Raw genomic sequence first — 11,376 nt, 5'->3', positions numbered from 1 at the left:
TGTACTTCGGATCATCTCTCAAATAGTAGCTAACTCCACCCCCAGTGTTGTGTGTGAAAGATGAAATAATCTGTCACTAAATCAACAATATATAGAATGTGTGATTTTATTCCTCAATGCAGTTTAATTAGTTCATCAAGTCCAAAGAACAAATATCAGAATCCATGATGATTTCTTTAAAAAGACTTTCAAGGACAACACATCTGTATACTTTATAGTAGAAAATGCCATCTAATGTATGTATGAAATGCTTTTTTAAAAATTAAACATTTTCAAGTAGTAGTGGCACATTTGTTCTTCACATACCGTACATACAAGTAGTATGTACATTAAAGAAAACACAGGAGAACCAGTCCAACTACGGATATTATTCATATTATAATAATAATCAACATTCAGTCGGGCACCAAAGCATCAACATGAACTTCTTGAACATCGCTAACCTATTTTTCCCAACAATGCGGCAATGTGAAGTCATGTTAAGTTCTAGTATCAAAATGATTAGTCATTTCAATTACATCTGAGATGAACCCCCCTCCCTCACCCAAAACAAAACAATATAAAACAAAATGCCAGACTAATGCGGTAGAAAAGGCAACTTGGAAAACAAAATGTGAAAAAAAATAAATAACATTGTGATTGTGGAGACCTCGGCAGTGTGTCTTTTTAGTGTGCCGTCATGATGTCAAGAGCACAAGTTGAGATTCACAGTTTTTTTTTTAAAAACCTAAAATAGTAACAGTACCTTTGGCACAGTGTGTTCAGTGGTCCAGCAAACACAAGATGCGCTTGTACAGACAGTGCATTTGAAAAAAACGACGAAACCCCAAATAACATAAGTTCGGGTCGCCTCACAGTTTGCAACCATCCGAGGTTATTATAAAAAAAAAAAAAGTCCTGAGCAAAGTGGGTGGTTTCATAATAGACAACCAGAGGTTTTAATTTATGGGAGGTTGTTTTTTCCCTTCCTGTAAAAAAAAAAAAAAAAACAGAAAAAAAAAGAAAACATACTGTGTGATAATCAGTGTTGCCAAGGGTCGTGAGTGAGGGCTTGGAGGTGTAATTGAAACCGTGTTTTGTCCAACCTTTTTTGTAGAATGTGATCCAATAGACAGCTACACCAACACCTAATATCGAGTACAAAGGGGCCTATTGCTTGCGATGGTCCTGACAGTGAGGTGTCATTAACCGCCATCCTTTGTTTTTGCATTTGTTTGATATTGATGGCCTTGAAAGGGTTATTTCTGTCCAAATATTTACAGAAATTTCGACTTCATTACATCATTAGTTACTGATAGATTGTTGCACAAATTGGGATTATGTTATCATCCGTCGTAACGGAATGTCGTCATAAACTGAGGACCCCTTTGTATCTTTTCCAAATATTAATCCTGCATATCTAAATAAGAGTTTTAGATGATTTTGTGGCGAGTGATTCTCCACATTCAGATATTGCAGCTCTTCCTCTGTTTCTATTGGTTTTCCCTCTTTACCAATACATCCATTATTGCCGTTGTTATACTATTTAGAATTTCTCTGCGATTCCCAGCCCAAATAATATATTTTAATGCTAATGCCTTTGGTCCAAATCAGAATTTTTTTTTTGGCTTTTTGCGTTCAACTAAAAAACATTTTTACAAACACTACTCTCCAAAGGTTATGATTGGGGTGACATTTCCCAATGAACCTAAAATGGCCTCTAACCTTTACACAATTTGACATTGCCTTGATGTTCATTCTAAAATGTCACCCAAAGCCAAATATCCTGACTGACTGCCACCGTCTATAGAATCCGGAAGCCAATATTGGCTGAATAGTGCTCATTTTCTTTTTCCTCCTCCTCCTCCTCCTCTTCTTTCCTCCCCACTTCACCTCCACTGTGCGCCGCAGAGTTCTTCCGCTTGACTTGCTTGTTGGAGTGGCCCCGAGACCTTTGCATGGCGACCAAAAGGCGGAATCCTGGCTGGGAATCAGCGGAGGTGGACTTGTTGGGAGAAGTGGCAAAAGTTTTGAGCGAGCACGGCACAAGAGAAGAGGCAGCGGAGGAGCAGGACGAAGACATCGGGCTGACACTTTGCACTGACGAGTAGCCCGAACTGTGAAGGTCCATGGAAAAGAAAAGGCCATTCCGTTCTCCAGGACGCTGGGCCTGGTCTCTTTCGGCCTCGCTGAAGCTGTCTTCGTCGCTGGACAGCGCTCTGCAATTTTCACGACTCGCGTCCGTGATGGCGTCCATTTTGATGGACACCATGGAAACTGTAAAAAAGAAAGACGTGCGATGAGTCACGAGGTTTAAAACAGCGAACGTGATGAGTGCCGAGCATCGCGAGTAACAAAATGGTCCAAATGGAATGCTGAGTCATGCCCTAATGGTAACGAATGCATCACAAGTAAACCCAAGCCCCATTAGGGCTGGGGGGAGGGGAGTCATGTTTACACCCCATACTTACTTCTCCTATTGTGGTGGAAGCATTTGCGGCAGTCTAACAACTTTTTTATACGTCAAACTAGATGCTGACATTGTCACACGTTAGATTTTTTACTCCAGAACGCTGCATCATCAGTCAAGGCAATGCTACCAAACATGTACGAGGAAGAAACCAATTCAAGGGACCCGTCGTAAAACGTCTCCCTTTGTTCAGCGGGCTGAGAGACAGCATCGACTCTTTTATGTGAAACACGCAGGTGGATAAATGTCTACACTTTTGTTCCGGCTACAAGTCCAATTGCCATTTCGACCCCGCGTGACTCACAGTCTCCATCTTTCTCCCCCTCGCTCTCCTCTTGGTCGCCCTCGTAGCCGGAGGACGACGTGTCCAGACTCCAGTCCAGGATGTCGCCCAGCAGCCTCTGCTCCTGATTGGACAGCTCGGCAGTGGGCGTGGTCACCCGGCTACCCCTGTCTGCTTGCGTGCCGTCATCACGCCTCCTAGGGAGGGAGATGAAAGGCTGGTGTGAGTCATTGGATTGTCTCACAGATGGATCAAATAAACACCTTCTGGACTAAACAGTTCATGCCTGTTGTGGACGAAAGGAGGAAACTTGAAGGATGCAAGCTAAATGAGCAAAGCCAGGAGTAGGAGGACTTGTCATGTTGACTCATTACGTTTATTTTTATACACAGCACCTTTGTGTGGTTACTTTAACAGGGACATATGGAAAATGTACTTACTGTTTGTATACAACAAGTTCAATCGAGAACAGATTTACAGAACAATTCATTCAATCTTTTAAGGGGCGGGTCTTGCCACGAACAGAATAATCCATAACGAATCGACGCCTCCCTGATAAGGTTTAGAATGACCCATAAATGCCATAAAATGGCTGAAAGCACTTTTTGAAGCTCCTCAAATCATACTAACATTGTTCCTTGGCACCCCCATGAGTGCAATGCCTCAGCAAAAACGTCCAAGCCAAAAGGTAAACGGAGCTGCATTGAACTTTGGTAAAAGCACGCCAGAGACGCCCATGTTTTTTCCCCCCACCACCACAGAGCATTCGTGTAAGTTACCTTTTACTAGCGCTGGAAGGCGAAGCAAGGAAGGCGTGGATGTACGCTGGCTGGCCGGTGGGCCTGGGAGGCTCCAACTGAGGTTCCACTTCAGGAATCTCAAGGATGTGACACAGCTCCTTATAATCCATCACCTTGGAGAGCAAACAGTTTTTACCCCAGTTCGTAAAAGACTATTTTGGGAGATAGAAGAGACCGGAAAAGGTGCATGTACTTTCTCCTTGCTGATGTGCTGGTAGATGTCATCGTCGAAGCGTTGCTTCACGCCAGTGAGAGACACGTGTCGGTAGTCTCTGGGAGCATCTTGACTGAAACTGAGAGGGGGGAAATAGTTCCAAAACAGTCAAAAAAAATGCCTTCCATGCACTCTTTGTGGCAAACGGCGAAGCTCATCAACAGTGAAAACAAAGCCTCCCACTCCCATCTTCTTGTGATGCGCCTGCCCCCATTCTGTTTAGTTTCACAGCTTTAGTCTTCAGGTTAATCAACCCACGCCCCTTCATTTTTTCTTGACCACAAAACAAACACCCATACAGCTCATCAGTCCGGCTTCATTGAACGTGCGCATTATGAATCAATGGTCATTATTTCACAAAGTAGTTGATATAAGATGGAGGGCGTACACGTCAACACCATTTGAGGTTGCATTGTTGTGCATGTTGCGTAGAATACAGCAGAACTTCTAAAGTGACGCTGACTGATTTCCAGGATTAAATTCAAAGCATATTAGATAAATTCCATGCTCACATGCAATGTTTTAAGTGGCATGAAGAGATTTGAGATTTATGATAACAATATACTGTACATGTATATTCATATCTATAAATGTTTGGTGGGCTGTATAAAAAATGAGCTGAGATCCAATCCTACAATCAGTACTTTTGCGGCAGGGATTTAATTCAACGACAAAATAAAAATCCTTCAACGCAGACGGTTTCCCAGGCAACTACGGAAATTATAGTTTGTGGTGAAATCATAGAGTGGTCCAGTGAATAGCACAAGGCATACATCAACCAGGATTCTCCTGGGAGGAAAAAATAAATAAAAATCCATGTGTGAAGCGGTGGTGCTGCACAATCGTGGGTGATTGTGCACGTTGAGAGTGGCTTACCACTTGACATAAAGCAGCACAGCAAGCTGGGTGAGATCTTGCTTGGAGAAGCCGGTGTAGTCTACCAACTGATTAGGCCAGATGGGAGCTGCATACATCCAAATAAAATTAATCAATAATTTAATTAAAATGACAAATGTGGCTCTGGAACACAGATGCGGCGGCTGATCTTTACCGTAGTGATGCAGCGCTCTCGTGAGCAACAGCACGGCGCAGGCCATCTTTGCGGGCATCGCCGCCAGGGCCAGGTAGAGCAGGGACAGCTCGCAGATGTAACTGAAGAGGTGAGTGGTTCGTCGTTCCAGGGGGAGGAGGGACAGCAGCACCTCGCCGTAGTCCAAAAGTGTGGGGCTCTGAGGTGGACCACAGAGCATAACTCAAATTGGCTGAGTATTTAATCGGTTTACCATACTTGTAAAACTCAGTTTAAATAGGACACAATAAACCGTTGTCACCAATGAAAAACAACATAGCGTACTATCCTTTTCCACTCGCCAGCCACTTCATTAGGAACACATTGAACACTCATACTGAAAATCAAGGCAAATTTGAGCATTTCAGACATAACAGACAGATTATTGAAAATGATTAACCCCAGAAACTATCCTGTGGTGTGAGCTGTGTAACTCATTCAGAACCAGCCAATTCTAGAACAAGTCTGAAAAGACGTTTAAAAACGTCGGTGGGAGTGAATGAGTTCTGAAGGATTTTTCCTCCTTGATATGAAGTGGATTGACAGGCAATTGGTGAGTAACAACTTTTTTTTTCATATCTATACCCCCCCCCCCCCCCCCAAGTCTGCTGCTGTAGACTGCAAATTTCCCCGAGCCTTTTCTGTTGCTGGTCCCTCTCTCTGGAATGACCTCCCACTGAACATTCGGCAAGCCTCCTCGCTGCCCATCTTTAAAGCCCTCCTCAAAACTCACTTGTATTCTTCGGCGTTCGACTCAGCATGATTTACTGCTTGGTGCTTTCTACCGCCTTTATTACCATTTCGTCTCACTGTTTATTGTGTATGTTAAATCGCTCCATGTACAGCACTTTGTATGCAGCGATGGCTGTTTGAAAGTGCTCTATAAATACTGTTGACTTGACTGTTGAGTGTGGGACCAAAAAAAAAAAGTGCTTAGACTCACCCTAATCTTCCCCTCCAGCACAGAGACAACCTCTCCCATCATTCGGACCAAGTCCTCATACTTGTAGGTGTTGTCAGTGAGCCACACTGCTTCTCTTATCGTAAGAATATCCTTACTGATGTAACTAGATTAGAAAAAAACAACAATAACAAAAAGCATTTTGTGTCAGTGAATCGATGTTAACTCAAAGCTGCTCATCACTGTCACATAACATTGTAAAGAAAAGAAAATATGACCAACATGTTACCTCCGCCTCAATGTGAGCAAGTAAAAACCCCTGAAAACAAGATGAGAAAGTGGTCATTCTTACCGCGTACAAACCACCATGCAGGCGATCCCCAGCAACTGAAGGCGAACTTTGGGGACGGAGCGCAGCGCCAAGTAGCGGTCCACGCAGCCGACCGTCACGTGCAACGTCAGGCTGGAAAAGTCCTTCATCGTGGTCACCTCCACCAGCCAGTCCACCAGAATGTACCTAAAGAGTGACACAAATAGGGACCACAAAGTGAGGACTGAGGAGCCAGCAATGGGATAGCGTCAGTGTGGAGGATTTTGCCATCACCTCATGGTGTCCTTAATGCCCCGTGTGAGGATGCTGTGATTGCCGCGCTGTTCTGCCTGCTGGGAGGTGCTAAAAAGTTGCGACACCAGGTCTGAGCAGGCTTTAGCCTCCAAACCCAGTGGATTGCCACTGCTGCACACTTTGGCCAGGGAGAGCTGCACGGACAGAGGCAAGTTGTTAGAGACTGCCTTAAAAATAAAAAAGGAAAAAAAAGGACAACACTCTGGATAGTTGAAGTCATGCTTCATCTTACGAGTGACAAGACTTTTCGAGTTATTTATCACTGCAAGTTTTCTCAAGAACAATACTGAAGAGTGCTATTTTTTTTTAAAGACATCACAGAATTTAAGTGAGTCACATGTAGTGGACACTCATTCCAATGCACACACCTGCGCTTCCCAGCATCCTCTTGCAGCGCAGTCCCTGAGGGTTCGAATACACTGGAGGTACCTGCCTGGATCTGACATCTGTAAGCCACAACAGAAAAAAAATAAAATAAAAAAATCACCAAAACATAGAATCAATGCAAATATTGGTGTTTAGTTTTTAGATACAACACACTAAACAAACACGTTACTAAACTGTTTAAGCTTAAATTAAATTCTACTCAACTGTAGAAATATTAATTTGAAAAGAAATATGCCACTGTGGGCGGGACAAAAAGGTCCATATCCAAAAGTGGTCATACGCTTTCCCAATTCATCTAGTGAATATTATTAATGCGTCGTTGATTAATTAAGATGTACACTATAACAACCAGTAGAGCGAAAATGCTGAACTCACAGCAGCTTTACGGTTGTGCTCCCATACGAGATAGGAGCTCTGCAAACAACCCGAACGCGAAGACTCTTCCAACATGGATATGGCTTCAGCGTGTTTGTCATCCTCCTACAGAAAGGTGGGAGCACTGAGGATCACTCGCAACATTCAAAACACTTCATCAGGGATGACGATCCAATTACAATTGCTTATTGTCATGCCTCCAATTCATCTTAATCAATTGGAGGGTTAATAGAAACGTTGCTGACCACACCCGGACACAGAGTGAACTGGGTGAGACTCACCTCAAATAGCTGTAACACTCTCGCCAAGCAGTGCAACAAGGGACCCTTCTTTTCCTGGGAAATTAAAGATGGAGAAACTTAGCGACACACATAAGCATTTCTCTTGATCGACATGCGTATTTGGAATGTGAAATAAAGAGAAGAGACAAACAGCATATACGATACACAACCAGATTCACAGACTTTCCAAACCCCACCTTGTTGTCAACACACTCGGCCTTGAGGTGCTCAAAGACGACAGCCTTGCAGCAGCTGCCGGTGGGCGACCACGGCGGCCTGATGAACAGCCAGCTGAAGGGATCGGCGGCAGGGGAACGCAGGCTCTCGGCGAGGCTGAAGAAGTGCGACGCTTTCCGACCGCACACATCCGCGCGGCCCTCGTCGCTCAGCAGAGCTATGGAGGGGGGGGGGGGGGGGGGTGCGATCTTGGGTTAGCTGCATCCATGCACCGCAATTCATGCTTGAACTATTTCTTTGAGGCATATTTTGTTAGAAAATGTGTGTTGAAGTACAAACTGCACCACTTTTGAGGTGTTTCACTGTCAGTTGTTGTCAAAACACAATAGATGAGCCATGATTTTCGTCGAAGCAATTGATGGTTGAACATCGCAACTTTTGCTTGACGCATACCGGTGTGGGGATAGTAAAAGTTTTTTTCCCTCCTTTTTCTTAGGGTGACAAGTCCAAATTGGATTCTTTCAAAATGAGAAAATGTATTTTTAAATTAAAGAGCGCCATGGAATAGTTTTTCAGAAATACATTTTACTTACGTCCTTCGTTGTACAAATAAGCAATCCCTAACTTGACAGCCGCTTCAAAATTCCCTTTTTCTGCAGCTCTGTGATGAAAAAAAAATGTTAATATCAGAGGCAAAAAAACTGAGAAAAAGAGTCAACCAACCAATTACTGAAATCTTTTTTACCTTTCAAACAACCATAGATTTTCAGGGGAGGGCCAAGTATCTCTGAAGCTGGCCCGGGCCCAAACACTGGCGTGGTTGTCAATAATGTCACGCAGCTGAGAGTGAACCTGCAACAAACAGAGCTAAATTTAGTCAACGGAGTGACACAAAATAAAGATGTCCAAGCCAAACGTGTGTGTGTGGGGGACGGCAAAGCGTGTGCTTGCGAAAAGTGACAAGGACTTGTCGATATATGTGTCGAAGGTGGATAATGATGATGAAGACTCACAGCCCTGACAGACAGCAGGTCTTCAGCGGAGAGGCACTGGAACACACAGAGAAGAACCTCCTTGGGCAGACTCAGCAAGGTGATGGTTGGCGTGCGCAGGCGGACCCGCTTTCGAACCGGAACGGAGTAGCATTTTGGGCAATGGCAGTGGACTGATGACAAAAAAAAAAAAAAAAGGACAGTGGGAAGGCAGATAATTTTTTGGGTTTAATTTCAAAATGTAGTCATTTGCACTGCCTCAGCAAAGGCCAGAAAAACACACCACAATTACTGTACATGATTATTCCATATTTTAGTTGCATCTTTGTGTAGTTTTTACGTTGTGGGCAATTTTCATTGTGCCCGTATCATACATTTTTTTCCCCCATCCTAAAAGTTTGCATGGTACAAAGAAGGCAGAGAGTCAGATTTACGTCAGTCCACACATTCAAATTCCTCCGTGTCACCCCATTAAACCCCCAATGTTAATTGCATACAAGACTGAGATTGATTAACCTATAAAATCTATTTTAACAAAACATCCTAAACAAGTGGTAGAGTACATGAGTAGTTCGCTGGTGACCCCAGCAAGTCAGTCCAAGTGAGCGCCCAAATTTCCCTCCTGTGGCTCAAGTGGTGTAAAGTTTTTTTACGCTTAAATTTTACGCTGTTCAACATTCCTGATGTACTTTCAGGTAATCTTAACACTTAATATGTCGGATGGAGACGTGTTTGACATAAATACTGAGGCCAATACTTAGTTAATATCCACTATATACCCTGTAGGTCGAGCTAACCAAGCTAACTGTAAAAAGTAATTGTAATTTTCACACAGGTATTACTTTCATCATTTACATCCACAAGAGGTTATTTAATATAGGAAAAAATGACTTACCACCGGCTTTCATTGCAAGTGTACTCAATGTACAGTATGTTGAATCGTCCCACCGGCGAACTTTACAGCACTCAAGCAGCGGTTTGAACGTCACGAAGTGTTAAATACACCGAAACACACAATAATTTAAAACACTATGGGGAAATGTTGTCGTCATATTACACTCTCGGCTCAAAGGTGGAGAAACACTAATAACTAATGTTTGAAATTGTTGGCTGAATTCAAACTCAACCATGAGCCCTTCCTTGCTGGGCACGCCCCGAAGCTCCCGTAGCACCGCCCGCGCCGCCTGTTTAAACACAGCATTTGACCTGATTGGTCGTGCCTAGAACAGCTACGATTGGCTGGTGATAGCTAAGGGCGCTTTTATTGGTCGGAAATGTATAAACTGCATAACAGCGCGTCGCCATTGGATAAAACGGTTGCAATTCGAAGTACGCGCTCGCCAACGAGGGGATACTATTGGTTGATTTGGTTATCAAAAAACACCCACTGACTGGTCGCACTGAGGATTGTGGGATACGTAGTTGCGTAAAATAAAGTGCAATTTAAAGGACGGCATTTAAAGAGACAGACATAATCGGTAGAGGGTAGATCTGAAATAATTTTTAAACAAGAAGCAGAAATTACACATACAGTTATTCGAATTTGGGAGAATAAGGAAAAAGAAATGACTAATTAAAACCACAGATAACATGAAAAATTACATTAAAATTGTGCCAGATAAATCATGCAAATAACTCTGTGGCATCCCCTGGTGAAGTTAGAACAAAAATGATTTAATCAAAAATTTTCATTTTCCTATAGTTAAGCGCAGTGTTAATGTTTAAACTGCATGTTACGATGGCTTACACAAACATATTAAAAATGAAAGTTTGAATGAACACTTTCCCCTTGTACACTACTTTATTTTAATGTTAGTCATGATTGAAGGGCTACGTATTTTTTCAGTGACACCTGATAGAAAATGTTTGGTAATCACTAAATCCCACATGAGCACACATTGTGACGGAAAGGAAAACTCCCCTCTCTGGAAGATACGTGTCATTGATGCTTTCCAAGAAGAATACATTTATTTGCTTGTAGAACCACAATGATGAAATAATATCTTTGTTCAACTGGTCATTGTTGCCAGACCGTCTTTTACGATCAAATTGTCTTGTAACTCAGTCAGCGACCTCAGCTGGAACAGAGGCCGTGACATTCTTAAATGTGGTCGCAGCCACCGTTTCCATGGAAACTCCACCCAGTACACCAGTAAATGGCTCAAGGGAAAGTTAATCAATTGACAGATTTAACCACACCTTAGAATAATCACAACCTGAAAATAGAAACATCCACGGATAAAATTGTAGTTTTTTTTATTTTTTTGCAATATGTCAATAAAATTACCAAAATAATTCTCATCATATTATAACTGTATTTAATATTACATATTTGTTCCTATAACATTTTTTTTCTTTGATGTGGAGCACTAATACTTTTTTGTAATCCAATGTGAATAAAAATCAATTAACTTTTAATGCCTGACTTTACTTATTAAGTTTCTGTTAAACCGGAATGTTGTGAAATGACACCAGCATAGGTAACTTCAAAACTTGAATGAAAAAAAAATGAAAATAACAGCCCAAAGTGGATACTAAAGTCCCTTTTGCTTTAATGACAGTCTTTTTGAGTTCAGAAATGACTGCTGATGCAAGGCAAAATTCGACTTCTACCCCACAGATTTTCAATTGGATATACTGGTAAGTTTGGATTCTGGCTGATGAAGCCAAATTCCACTTAAGCTTCCCCTTGAAGGTTTCCTGGGCCAAAATGATTGTTATTTGAAACTCACAACTAAAACATTAAATCGCTGTGCTGTAATTTCTCCATCCACTTCAAACATCTTTCGACAAATCAAATATGGTTGACTGCCAAGTCCGCGG

General features: G+C 42.4%; 1 protein-coding gene across 1 annotated transcript; it reads right to left on the bottom strand.

Moving 5' to 3' along the window:
- Positions 1 to 83: 83 nt before the first annotated feature.
- On the bottom strand, positions 84 to 9,731 carry ccnf (cyclin F). Its single transcript, XM_052048925.1, has 17 exons — positions 9,449 to 9,731; positions 8,575 to 8,726; positions 8,307 to 8,413; positions 8,155 to 8,222; positions 7,582 to 7,778; positions 7,385 to 7,438; positions 7,104 to 7,208; positions 6,710 to 6,787; positions 6,321 to 6,475; positions 6,069 to 6,233; positions 5,759 to 5,882; positions 4,798 to 4,975; positions 4,623 to 4,710; positions 3,726 to 3,825; positions 3,512 to 3,645; positions 2,754 to 2,929; positions 84 to 2,256 (listed from the first exon to the last, which is right to left on the bottom strand). The coding sequence occupies exons 1-17, from the start codon at positions 9,459 to 9,461 to the stop codon at positions 1,784 to 1,786; spliced, it is 2,367 nt and encodes a 788-aa protein (XP_051904885.1). The 5' UTR covers positions 9,462 to 9,731; the 3' UTR covers positions 84 to 1,783.
- Between the last annotated feature and the right edge of the window lie 1,645 nt (positions 9,732 to 11,376).

Source organism: Hippocampus zosterae, chromosome 17 (genome assembly GCF_025434085.1).
Source record: "Hippocampus zosterae strain Florida chromosome 17, ASM2543408v3, whole genome shotgun sequence".
NCBI lineage: Eukaryota > Metazoa > Chordata > Actinopteri > Syngnathiformes > Syngnathidae > Hippocampus > Hippocampus zosterae.
This window is presented reverse-complemented; position numbering and strand designations above follow the sequence as displayed.

Coding starts and splice junctions, on each gene's coding strand:
- ccnf (XM_052048925.1), bottom strand. Junction 6,234..6,320: donor GGCATTAAGGACACCATGAG/GTGATGGCAAAA, acceptor GTCACTCTTTAG/GTACATTCTGGTGGACTGGC. Junction 2,257..2,753: donor GGGGGAGAAAGATGGAGACT/GTGAGTCACGCG, acceptor TCTTTTTTACAG/TTTCCATGGTGTCCATCAAA.